General features: G+C 41.4%; 1 protein-coding gene across 3 annotated transcripts in view; it reads right to left on the reverse strand.

Annotated features, from left to right (window-relative positions):
- Window positions 1-1,421: 1,421 nt before the first annotated feature.
- The window catches only part of fam110b (family with sequence similarity 110 member B), a 51,615-nt gene continuing 39,405 nt past the window's right edge, over window positions 1,422-13,631 (reverse strand). For 2 of the 3 annotated variants that reach the window (XM_046051788.1, XM_046051790.1), the window contains exons 2-3: window positions 8,740-9,152; window positions 1,422-7,607 (exon numbers count right to left, since the gene is read on the reverse strand). In XM_046051788.1, the coding sequence (XP_045907744.1) occupies window positions 6,698-7,607; window positions 8,740-9,152 (1,323 nt within the window). In that variant the 3' untranslated portion in view covers window positions 1,422-6,697. The remainder of the gene's footprint in view (window positions 7,608-8,739; window positions 9,153-13,631) is intronic. The other variant, XM_046051789.1, reaches the window with a different exon arrangement.

Genomic DNA, 13,631 nt, shown 5'->3' on the forward strand with positions numbered 1-13,631 from the left:
CCAGAATGCAGGGTTACTTGTGGTTCCTAGAGTCTCCAAAAGTAGACTAGGAGCCAGAGCGTTCAGCTATCAAGCTCCTCTCCTGTGGAACCAGGTTCCAGTTTGGGTTCAGGAGGCAGACACCATCTCCACATTTAAGAGTAGGCTTAAGACTTTCCTCTTTGATAAAGCTTATAGTTAGGGCTGGCTCAGGTGAGTCCTGAACCATCCCTTAGTTATGCTGCTATAGGCCTAGACTGCCGGGGGATTTCCTATGATGCACTGAGCTCCTCTCTCCTCTACTTTCTCTCCCTCTGTATGCAACCTCATCCCATTATTGCATGTTACTAACACAACTTCTCCCCTTTCTGGTAGTCTTGTGCTTTCTCGTCCCTCTCCTCTCTCCTATCACTTCCTGCAGGTTTTCTGGCTCTGGAGCTGTGGAGTCTGGATCTGTGGCTGCGGGTCACCTGCTGCCCCCGTGTTCCTGCTCGGCACCCTCTACTGCAATGACTATTGTTACTAGTCCTATTGTTATTATTGTTATTATTATTATTATTACTATTATTATCATTATCATAATTAACATACAACAAATTATTTGTAACAATATTCTTGCTGTCTCTCTCTCTCTCTCTCTCTCTCTCTCTCTCTCCTTCACCCCCAACCGTTTGAGGCAGATGGCCGTCCACCCTGAATCATGGTTCTGCTCGAGGTTTCTGCCTCTTTAAAATACGTTTTTCCTGGCCTCTGTCGGTAAGTGCTTGCTCATGGTGGGCTTGCTCGAGTTTTCATTCATGTCTTCATAGAAACTGAGGCTGAATCTAAATTTCCAGACTTCACAGCACTTGTAGACATAACGGTGTTAGGGAAGTGCCTAGGTCTGTCTTCCATAATTCAGTCCACAAGGAGCCTCAAGAGGACTTCCTGCAAGATTCCAGAGTAATACATAGAATCCACAGAAATATGGATCTGACAATGTAAAAGAACAATAATAATACAATACTACATATTGCAGCAGATCATGCACATAATACACATAAGCTGTCAAAATCAATATCCTTAACCATTCAGAAAACTACTTTGATATGAGTTTCAGTTTCAGAAACTTAAATTAAACTCCATGGAACCACTTAAGGCCTTTCAACCCCTTTCAACCCTGCACCCCCGCAGACTTGATGTGGTGATGATGGACACATCACTTTATGTATGACAAAAGTACGCAAGTGCAAAGTCCGGAGGGTGCACATTAGGATTTGGCTTGACTTAGGAGAATCTTTGGAAATAAAGTGAAATTCGATGTGCCATTATCCTGTGATCGTCAGTCGCTGTTCAGCAAAAGCTATAATCTCACTTTAAGGGATTAATACTTGAACAAACATCAGTGGCAAGAAATGGCAAAAGAAGCCATTTATTGAAATTATCAAAAGAAACTAAACATGAACACTTTTTTTCTTTAATCAAGCAAAATGTAACAGTTTCCACGTCAAAAAACAGTCAACACTAAGTCTAAGTTGAAACAACCCTGCCGAGTTTGATCAGGCAGTTCTGTACCGAGGAGTTTTTGTTTGGAATCTTTTGTAACACATAAACCTTCAGACAGAGAAAAAAAACGAAATCCAACACATTGCTTTCTTAAATCAAATATATACGTTTTTCTTACAGCATCTAGACATAGAAGAAAAATAAAACAAAGCAAATACCACAGAAGATCTCTGTTAAGCCAAAGATAGAAAATAAACAAAAACACACCATGTAGACGAAGGTGAAAGTGAAGCATAATGTTACTGCCAGAAAGGTACAATATTGTCTTTGTAAATGCTGACAGTGTGAAGCAGCAGGGTTTCCTGGGTTCCGGGGGGAAGGTCAGTGGAAATGACAGATCAGGGTAATGGACAGGAACATGCTAGCACAGCCCTGCGCTAAGAGTGAGGAGATGTGGGAAGGGTCTTTCTCCCAGCTGGGTTCACTTCACTTCCACTGTAGTCTGATTTAGGAAGAAGGGATTCATCAATAATGGAAACTTCCTACAACTCCCACAATGCTGTTTTGCTCAAACGTGAGTATATGAGTATTTTGTTAGGATATGTTGGCAGTGTTTTTTAATGACATGTTTGGATTTTTCAAATTGACCTTGATATGCCCATATGTATGTTTAAAGATGTATTGGTTATTATTCCACCGGTCAGAACTGGCCATGAAATGCTAACCACTGTGGCGTGACTACACTGTGAGGGACAAAATCCAAAATGCGGTTTCATAGCGTGTGATGACTTTCGGATTTAATGGTGAGTTGTAACTTACATTAAACTAATGTGGTTTCAGAGTGTTTCTTAGGAGGACTGTTGCATAATACTAATAAATGTGTCAGCAGAACATCCTGCTCTACTCTGTATGCCACTTCAGTTCTTCTGAGCTTGAAAATAGCCAGACCAAAACACCAGATGTTTTCTCAGCTGCTACAAGTTAGCAAAGGCTATGATGATATGACCTATGTGACTTGGCAAGACAGATATATTTACCAATAAAACTTCTCACACTGTGTCCTGATCTTGTTTGAACAACTTTGGCGTCTTTTGGTGTTTCTCGGTTGCATTTACTCTATGTTCTTGATACTGGATAGCTATCTGATCTACCGGACGCATAAAAAGCGTAAATGGGGTGTTAGACAGCAGCAAGCCTTTATCTAAGGACTAGATATATTCCACTAATATGTGGCCCATCTCACCCCACTCTCCCATGTGCATTCCAAACCTTTTACCTGTCAAAATGAAAGGGACTGAGGTCGCCTCAGGTGTTGTTGCCTATGTTTTTTCTGATACAGCGTACTGTGCAGCAAAGTGAAGTAAGCCCAGCAGGGTTGTTGCTGCTGTTGGACACACTCCACCACTGATTTAAGGTGAGGTGAAGGGAGGTGGTGGGGCAGACAGACACACTGACATTTGGTAAACACTGACTGAGGCGCTGCATTCACACCCATGACTTCAGGCCTTGCGACATGTCAGCGATGTGCAGACATCTACATAGATGACATGGTAAGGGTGGAGGTGAACTTGGTAATGGACCAACCTTCATTAACAGGTTTCTCCCTGCGGCTGGTTTTGAAGACAGAGGTGGAGAGAGGGAAAGCAGAGCTGAGGGCATTGACACGTCCACCATGAAGTAATGCAGACCCAATACTGGAGTTCCTCCTGTGTGTGGTTGTAGGACGCTATTTACCGTATAAGCAACTATAAACACCTATACATCTCAAGTGGCATTTGTAGAGAACATTGACATATAAAATGATCATGAGCATACTTCCACCTTCCTATGCAATACCATATAGTAAAATGTCCTATAATAGTGAACAGACTTATATTGCTTTCAGTGCAGGTTGATAGTGCCCGGTGGTGTACATAATCGCATAATTGTGTTTGAAAGGAGAGTTTTGGTGTCCTGTAACAGTCCTTCATTTGATCCCAGTGATCATCTCTGTTGAACTTTCACTTTCACTTTCACCGAGTAAGAAGTAAAGAAGTGATGGCATCTGTAATATGTGTGTAGGTTTGATCCGTTTAACACCTGTAATTTGGTTCATTTGCTTCGCACAAGATGAAAATGAAGAATAGTTGTCTTTTAGTTGTGGTCCCATTCATGTTCACTGACTTATTACACATGAACTAAGAGGAGTAAACAAGAAGTCATATGTACTGACTGCCAACTCATTCATTGGACAGCTAAATGTCTGAAAACACCATGATGCTATCACTGAGTTAATTTAAGTAAGAAAATGAGTGTTGTCTTTCTGAAGAGAATAAAGACACGGGCCACTCTCTATGCATCAAGCATTAGCATTATATAGTGATGTTCTTCATCTGTTAAACCCACACCAGCATGTAGAGAGGACATTGACTACACAATAGAAAGGATGTCTAGTAGTTTGGCAAACTCACCAAATTAATGTTTATCAGTTACTGATGACTTAGGGCTGGACAATAAAACAATGATAATAATAACAATATAGTTTTCCTAACAAATGTTCAATAAATGTTTGAGTTTATCATTAATCATGATTGTCATTGTACAAATACAATTTACATTGTGACTCTTCCATGTGAAAATTACACTCTTTCAAATCAGAACTGTAAAATATAAATACAATGGCTTAACTTCAATGAAAAGTAATGTATAGTGGGAAGAACTAACTTTGGCAAGATTTATGTGTACTGTATTAATTATTATTTTATTTCTTTATTTTCTATATTTATACATGTCAGGACTCTTGTCGGTGTGGAACAGCCTTTGAAAAACCATATCCCATCACATGACACCAGAACTCTCCAGTGAAATATTTTGTTGGTTGAAATGAACAGATTGATGACAAATTTTTTAATCAACGCATTGATGATTGTGTGCCCTTAATGCCGTACAGATAAGTATTGAGAGATTATATTTTATATTGTGTGAGCATCTGTCTAAATGACTCATTGTCAACATCCTGTTTCCTTTGTCACTCAAACATTACACACTCCTAGGCCTTCATTTAGCAATTACAATAACTAGCTTAAGAGCTAAAGCTTAGTGAAAGCTAGCTTATAACCACTTGTTTTTCATCACCTTGATTCCTTAATGACCTAATCTTTTGACCCATTAAGTTAGTGCGGCATTGATACATGTTTCCTTTAACAGTCACCTGTAATGAATATTAAGTAACTTCTCTGAGTGGACGTCATTACGGTCGCACAGTGTACCAGCATCACTGACTTTCCAAAGTGATTTCTCATTTTTGACAGCGTTCAGTATCTGTTTTTCAAAGAGATTAGGGACTTTTTTCAAAGTGTGTTTAAACTGAGAGATCAACACTGTGACATAGGCCTTTCTCAAAGTGGACATTTTGGCCTGACCAATCAGTAGTGAGTTTTAGTTTACACAGGAGCTATGATTCCAGTAAGCATTAAACTGATTAAGGTGGTTGTATTTGAAATTGAAAGTACCGTTTAATAGGATAGGATAAATAGGATAAATATAGGATAAAATAAATATTTGATCTGAATTTAATTCAAATTCACATTCTATAAGTGCAACAGTAACGTTTGTTAATGCACTGTGACACTGATTTGTTGTTGCTCTTTGCTAACACAAATTGCAGGAAACTAGTGAAGTGCTGAACAGATGATCGTGATACCAAACCACCTTAGAAATAATGCGAGGAAGAATTCTGGATTTGACACCACAGATGTAAAAACTGTGGATAACTGCGGACTGCCTTACAGTAATATTAGCACAATAAATGTGAAGTCACCTGCTAGCTGTGTCACTCAGTGAGGCAGCAGAGACAGTGCAGATGGGCAGAATCAAGTAAATTCTGCAAGAAATAAATTCAAACAAATTACCTTTTAATTCTTAATCGTCTAAAGTTGGTTTTGTGACAAAGCCCTAATATCAATTGAACCTGCTACCGTGTTCCTGCTCAACACCCTTTGTTGTATTATTACTAGTCCACTTGTTATTATTATTATCATTTCTATAATTATTTCATCACTTTCAGTCTGGATACTGTGTTGGCTGCTTTCCCCAATCCCCCCAGCCCTCTATGGCTCTCTCTCTCTCTCTCTCTCTCTCTCCCTCAACCCCAACTGGTCGAGGCAGATGGCTGCCCACCTTGAGCCATGGTTCTGCTCGAGGTTTCTGCCTCTTAAAAGGCAAGCCGGCAAGCGCTTGCTCATGGTGGGAACTGTTGGGTCTTTGTGAATAATATCAAAACCGTACAGTCTAGACCTGCTCTATATGAAAGGCGCAATGTGAGAACTGTTGTTGTGAAATGTTCCATTTTTTCACATGTGTCAATGCACACTGATTCAGAGACACACGTGTGTGACTGCCTGGACAGTTGGTCTGGCCAGTGTCCTCTCATCTCCTCAGGTGCTGTTGACAGAACAACTGCTTCTGAGGATGGAGATGGAAAAGTGGAGAGTGGAGTTGGTGCGGATTCATCATACAGAACGCTACGTCTCACTTTTAATGTGGATTCCCAGCGGGAGTTATTACTTACACTTACATCATGTTGGCATTTTTTACAGATTAAGCTATATAGGCTATATGTCTCAATTCATAATCCCTCCTACAACGCTATGAATAGTAAACATGAAACCAATCCTTTTTGAATAGCTGAGCAAATCAGATGTGGGTGATTATGCATAGGTCTGAAACCAGGCTGCCCCCAAATGTAATGTTGGACAAGCCAAAATGTTGTCAGTGAGAATGGCCTATAACCCCGTGTAGTGTAGTGAGGCGGTCACTTTATGGTTCCTTGGACAATCGTAGTACATTTCGCTCTTGTTGCTCAAGCAAATTGACAGACATCTGTCGTTTTTTAAACATGTCCTGTGTTTGTCTCTCCACACTAGACTGGACTAGATTTTGTTCATATGACTGTCCAAGTTTAATTCCTTTCTGTTTTTAGTGTTCATGTTGTTCTAATTCAGGGAGGATTGGAGTCCTTTTCCTCACTCTTCATTCATCTAAACAAAACATTGTCTGTTTTCTTACCTAGTTTGTGTTAGACTTTCTCTTCCCTCCATTCGTTCATCCATCTATACATTTTGACAAATTTTCAATTCAGCCACAAGATCACAGTCTCTAAACCTATAAGTAATGTTGGTCCATCTATCAATTCTGAAACATGGGGCAGTTTGTCTGTAGTTTACAGTACATCCAATCCATTTTACTGCTTGTCCTAAACATGTGAGACTTTTTGCGTCTCTCTCGCCTGTCTGATGCTGTACAGCCACTTAATGACTCTTGCATTTCGCTCAACAGCAGAGATACCATATGGAACACGCTCCCCTGCCTCCTCCTCCTCCTCCTCGCCCTCATCCGCATCTGATAGTCCATCGTTTGAGGATTGCCTAGACTGGTCACAGTCAGAGGAGATCATAGAGGCTGATCGAAAGTTAAGGCTGACGATATCTGAGTTAGCCCGTGCAAAGTTCTCTGGACCGACTGCTTCCAGCTCCTCTGGGTCGATGCCGCAATAGTTAAAAAAACGTTCCACATCAGCTCCAGCACGGGCGTACCGGTCTGACAGGTCTGATTTAGATCTGTGTAGCGAGGAGCGACGAGCCACGGATGAACCAAGCTCAAGCTCCAGGGTGGGATCTGTTGAAGTATTGTAAGGGTCTCCGATATCACAAGGTAGCGACTGAGGGGTATTGTTGTCACAGGGCGAGGGGGATGGAGTTGGATGAGGGGGAGGCAATGACAAGGAAAGTGCGGGAGGAGGGAGGGAGGCAGGGTTGGGTTTTGGAGGGAGGGGTGGAGCTGAGGAGCTGCTGGATCGGGCCATGCGGAGTGGCTTGCCATTGCACAGTCGCAGGAGGTCAGAGGAGGAATGGGAGGTGAGCAGAGGTGGTAGTGGGGAACGAGAGCGATCGATAACTCCTCCTTCACCTCCCCTCTCGTCCAGGACTCGTCTACTAAGGTTTAGGTTTCCTCCCTGGAGTGGACTGCGACGCCCCCCAATGTTGACTGGAGGGACCTTCAGGGAATGGGAGAAGGATCGGAGGGAATGTGAGGTGCTTGGACTAGGAGCTGAGTCTGGTGGTTGCTCATTAAGCGTCATTGTAGATCGGTAAGTTAATGGCATCCTAGGAGCAGAAAAAAGAAAGATTCATGCAAAGTAGTAAAACAGGGTAGGCAAAGACAAAATCAGGCTCAGAATGTGGACAATAAATATAAGCCGAATTTGAATATTGTCCCTCCCCACATTGCATACTTGTGGACATGAAGAGCAACTTAACAACCTTTAAGCTTGGACATGCCTCCTACACAAATTTAAAACATGCATTAAAATCAGGCCCCAGACTCCCAACCCAGCTCCCATGGTAACCCCATGACCCCTGACACTGCTACTGCCCTTACAGCTCTGGTTGTTCGTGCAGTTGATATAGACTATTAGGAACATAGACTAACTTATCAGAGTTGACTTGAATGCATTTGAAGCACTTGAATGCATTGTTAGCACGTCTGCTACGTGCTAACAATGCAGCCATTAGCATAGACCCATAAGTTGCCGCTGCTTACCGTTGGAGCATTTAAGAACTTGTGGAATTCAACGTTTTTCACCCCTATGGTGCCTCACGTGAACGTAACCACCTCCACCAACCAACTTCCACTAACCACTTTTTTATTAAACTTATCTCACAATCTTGCAAGTACGACTGACGATAACGATATGACATGTAGTCAGATGTCAACAGCTGCAGCTAACGTAAAAGTAACATAAAACTTATTTTAATTGTGGGGTCTTGCATTGTCTTTAAGGTTGTTTAAGGAGCCGCGGGAACCCTGTACTAAAAATAATACTGCACAATGTATTATCTTATTTCTATCCACAGGTCTGTGTTTCAAATCCAGTTTATACTACCCTGTGGCTATGTGGTTAAGATAGCGATCTACATTAGCTTGCCAACCTTTATACACCATAGATGCCACCATCCTTACTAAGATAAAAAAAACTAAGAGAAAGTCATTTGGAGGAAAAGTTGGTAGCTGTTGCTGACCAAATGCAACTTTTTACAATTAACACACAAATGGGAAGACATCTGATACACAATAGACAGGTAATAGCTTATTTTATGCATTTAAGTTCAGACTATGGTGAATTAACCATGTATCAGGGGAACATTTGGAGAATTTCAGTCAGGGTGACCCATTTGATAAATGATTAAGCGGTAATTTACACAAGATGTAAGCAAAGCTTATCAAATATTATTTTACCCTGAAGGTGTCCAACTCCTGGCCATTCCCCCTGATGACCTCATCATCACCGCACTCTTAGCTCCACCTCCTAGCCCTTCAGATCCTGCTCCTGAAGAGGACGATGAGTTAAGCAGATTTTTCAGGATCTCCAGGTTTAAATTCTCCCGTTTGCTGCTGCCGCTGCTTGTTGCACATGTGTCTGACTTGGCGTTGTTATTGGATGCTTTGAAAGGTATCCCACCTCCATTTCCTCCTCCACCAATCCCAGAGCCTCTCTTGGACAGGAGGGTGTGACCGATGGGAGGCTTGGCCAGCATTGGTGGTTTGACTGGCTCCTGCTTGGCGTTGATAACTTCCTGGCTCTTGACATACTTGGCCTTGTCAGCTTCTAGTCTCTCAACAGCACTAAGGCGCTTTGGGTTAGGTTCCACCTGAGACAGATTCAAAATAATATGTTAATTATTGTTGATACAAAACTCAAACATTTTCTGTATGCATGTATCCTATCCACTTATCCCAGCCTATCCAGAGTTGGTGCAAACCCAACAATAGGAGAGAGTTAGGGGGCACCCATAACAGGTTGGAAACCTATAGACAAGTCTGTAAGCCTGTGGACAATGGACACCTGTGCACCATGGGGACATCAGGAGAACACGCAGTCGGTCAGGTAGGGTTCAAACCTCAGGACTTCCCCGTTGTGCACTACCATTGAGCCACCATGTTTACAAAATGTATCTACAGCTGACAGTTGTGCAGAGCTGTGCTGTGAATCTCTGTGAACAGTCAAGTCCAAGTGTTTTACTACCACACCACACACCAATAAGGTAAAGTTGTTTACCTTGGTGATGTGGTATTGTGTGATATTGTATCACTTGATCCAAAGTTTCTATTTTTCCCTTTTTCCTTTCCCCCAGTTTTGGGACATGTGAGAGACAGACTTTTTAAAAGCAGAAGGAGCAGAGATAGATATTCTGACTTTTAGTCCCTAGTGTAGGTCAAGTTTGAAAAGACACTGTATCATGCATCTCCAGAGCATCTTTTCTTAGAACCTTTCTAACAGGTTAATTTTTCAAACTCTGTCCCCAGATTGTAACGCAGGCTTTCTGTTGACACTTGTATTCCTTAAATCTGAACTTAGATTACTCAACATTGCATGTCATGTCATTTATATAAATTGAAAACAACAAAGGTGACAACACACAGCCTTGTGGTGCTCTAGTATTTATAACAAGCTCATCTGAGTAGACCCCATTCATTAAAACTCTCTGAAGGCCGTCAGTTAAAAAACTTCTAATCCAGTGAATGAGCCCACCACATTCATCCTACAAAGTTGTCCAAAAAAAAGGTGTCAATTTGCATGACATTAAAAGCCATAATATAAAAAGTAAAATGAATAAAAAGAACAGAGTGGAGTGAATGCCACTGGTCTAGTATTGAAGGTCATTGGTTTCCATAATTATTGCCCACTCCTTTTTGAAATAACTAATAAAATCTATGTATTTAAGTAATGATGTATTAAATCTCCAATTTCTAGTTGGTGGTGTGACTTTTTTTATTCAGAGTGATAGAAACCGGTGCTTGATCGCTGATAGTGATACGGTGAATCTGAGCATTCGAGATGTCTGTCATAATTGAGCTGCTGACCAAAAAAAAGTCAAGGCAAGAATATGAGTGGTGGACTGGTGAAAAGAAGGTATGTTCTCTGAGAGTGGGGTGGTGAGAACGCCATACATCACGAAGACCAAAATTGCTTATGTATTGTTTAAGGGTGTCTGTTGTATACTGTCAACTGCTGGATTACATACCAGGTTGAAGTCCCCTCCTATTATAAGAGCTGTGTCCGAGTGAGCCGAGAGTGAGGTGAAGAAACCATCAAAAAAGAAGGGGTCATCAACATTCGGGCCATAGATATTAGCAATGCATAAATCAGTATTTTAAATACAAATGTTTACTATAATAAATCGACCCTCTGGATTTACAGTAGTGGTATTATGATTGAAGTGCATTTTCATATTTATCATAATGGTTACACCTCTTTGTTTGGTGTTATAACAGGCTGAGTACGAGTAAGAAAACTGTGCTGAGGTGAGTTTATCTGCTGTCTTGGATAAATGAGTCTCCTGCAGTAAGACAATGTCTGTTTGTATATTATTTAATTCAATTCAATTCAATTTTATTTATATAGCGCCAAATCACAACAACAGTTATTTCAGAGCGCTTTTACAGAAACACAGAAGACAGAAGAAAGAAGCAAGGAAAAACTTCCTTTTAGGAGACAGAAACCTCGAGCACAACCATGACTCAGGGTGGGCGGCCATCTGTCTCGACCGGTTGGGGGTGAGGGAGAGAGAGAGTGAGAAAGGGCAAGAGAGAGAGACAGCCATAAAGAGGGAGAGAGGGGGAGCCAGGGATTGAACCGCCGACCTTCCGATTAACGGCCAACCCGCTCTACCTCCTGAGCCACAGCCGCCCGTGCTACCCTCCTCCAGGGCATTTCATCCTTGCAGACGGAGGGTACCCGTGCCTCCAACACCCACTCCCCCTCATCAGTCCCTACAAGAGGCCAATACAAGGTGTGGGAGCCCAGCGCTTCAACAGCCATCACTCCAGGGCACGCTCCATTATAGAACTTGCTTTTGGGATGATGAAGACCAGGTTCCGGGCCATCTTCCTGCAAGCGCTGGAGGTGCACCACACGTGTACCTCACGTGAGTATTTTTTAGACTGAAATATATTTGTAACCATTTCAGGTCATAGCAGCATGTGCCATCCTCCACAAAATCTGCCTTGGGGCTGGTGACATTGTGGCCCCAGAGGATGAGCCTGAGGAGGATGTGGCAGAGGATGAGGGGGAGAACCGTTTGGAGACGGTCAGTGGTGCTCCCTGGCGTGACCAGCTGTCTGCAGAGGTGTCTGCCCTGGAGGAGGTGCCCCCTGACCGCCAATATTTTTAACAGGCAAGTAAAAGATCGGTAAATTCCTATTCATATCTTAACAATTTCGCCTGTTGAAATATTTTGTAGAGATTTATTTTGTCCAAATAAGATTGTGAATTAGTATTTTATGTGTACAGCTTATTATTCTTGCCTCTTACTAAAACATCTTAGTGAAATGGAAGTCGTCGATTGAACCAGCCCTGCAAACCCACTGCTGGACGATGCGGTGGACAGTGGAGAGATGCATCCACACCTGCAACACACTCTGTAGACCACCCCAGATGATGTCCTGCTGACCATGGTCTTTATTGTGGCAGCCCATCCAGGTCCAGCAGCATCACCAGGGTCTCCCTGCTCAGTGGAATAAATGTTGTAAATATGTTGTAAATACTAATAGTTATAAAGACCACAGAAAATAAAATAATTTATTTAACAAATATTTTATTTGAATTGATTAATAAATATTGTATATATTATTATTTAAGGATTTATTTTTCTGCAAGTCTCTCTAGTAGAGAGAACAGCCTGGACACTTGCAATCCTAAGGCACAGGAAATCAATCATGGTAAATAACAACAGCAGAAAAACAAATTTCAGCGACTGTGTTTATTAACGTGCATGGCTGAAATGAATTAAATGAATATACAACGTACAAGGTAAATGTATGTATTATATTAAAACAGATTTGTAAGATGAATGCAGTTTGTAGTTCCCTTTATGCTACACAGTGAACGATTTATACAAAAATTATTAAAAAGAAATGTATACAGAATATATAAGTTTCAAATCACACATACATACTTTGTATTTTTTTATTTTTTTATTCTCCCACTTTTTTTTTTGCTTTGAGGGAAGTCACCTTCCCCCACAGGCCCATTTTCTCCAAAATTGTCCTAATCACAGAGAAACAAAAGAAATGGTAATTTTGTGAAGACTGGAAAAGGTGACAGGGCAGGACAGAGACACAAAAACACAACAAAGGGCTGTCTATCTACTAGTTTTCTTATTGTTAAAGGCTTTGAATAGGATGGGGGCTCATTTAACTGTAACTTTAAGTACAAGATGATTAAATGCAGATACTACAAAAGGGCTATTGATACTTTAATTACCTCCAAGCCACGTTGGCAGAAAATTTTGCCCCGGTGAAGAGGTGGTCGCTCTCCCCCCTCAGTTTAATGAACAGGGCAGTTTGCTCCTTGCTCCCTAAAACAAAACGACATGTTCAAGTAAGTTTTTTGCTTCACATCACCAAACAGTAAGCAGCATAAATCGCAAAATAACCTAGTTACATTAACCGTGTACTATATCCCAAGGTTTTTGGGATGTTTTTGCATTACTAACGTTAACTATCTGAAAACCAAGCAGGGTTCACAACCCGTCTAACGTTAAATTAGTCTAACATTACGTGGTAACGTTATTTTCATGTACATAATACTAAGTATAAGTGATGTATAATATCGCGACAATCTCGGTAAGACGCAGGTCTGACTCTGAACCTCTTCGGTTTTAAGTGAAGACGTTAAAGGCTTTATTTTTTAGGTTGTAACTTGCCCACACAAGTTTAACTTAACGTTAATGTTAGAACATCAATAACCTCATGTAACGTTAGCTCGCCAGTTAATCACTTAACTCACGTTAACTTCTCCCACAAAACTATTCTTTAAATGACACATTGCGCTTTTATGCCTCTTGTTATTTTTACATTTGTGTAGTTGGCTTTTGAAGTGAGTTGAAATCCAATACTTACATTTATAGGTAAAATCCGGGGGGGCTCAGCTCCACAGCCTACGCCATTATTTACGCTGGGACAATCAACCGGCGCGCAATGAATGTCGGGATACCTGGGGCTGCGAAGGATCCAGCTGTTGGATCCTGCAAACGGACGAAAAGAAGGCTGCATTTGAAGGAGCCTTTGAAATGGGACAGCCTAGTCACATCGACTGTGACGTATTCGGTCTTCAAATGCAGTCTTCG

This window comes from Micropterus dolomieu, linkage group LG06 (assembly GCF_021292245.1).
Source record: "Micropterus dolomieu isolate WLL.071019.BEF.003 ecotype Adirondacks linkage group LG06, ASM2129224v1, whole genome shotgun sequence".
Taxonomy (NCBI): Eukaryota; Metazoa; Chordata; class Actinopteri; order Centrarchiformes; family Centrarchidae; genus Micropterus; species Micropterus dolomieu.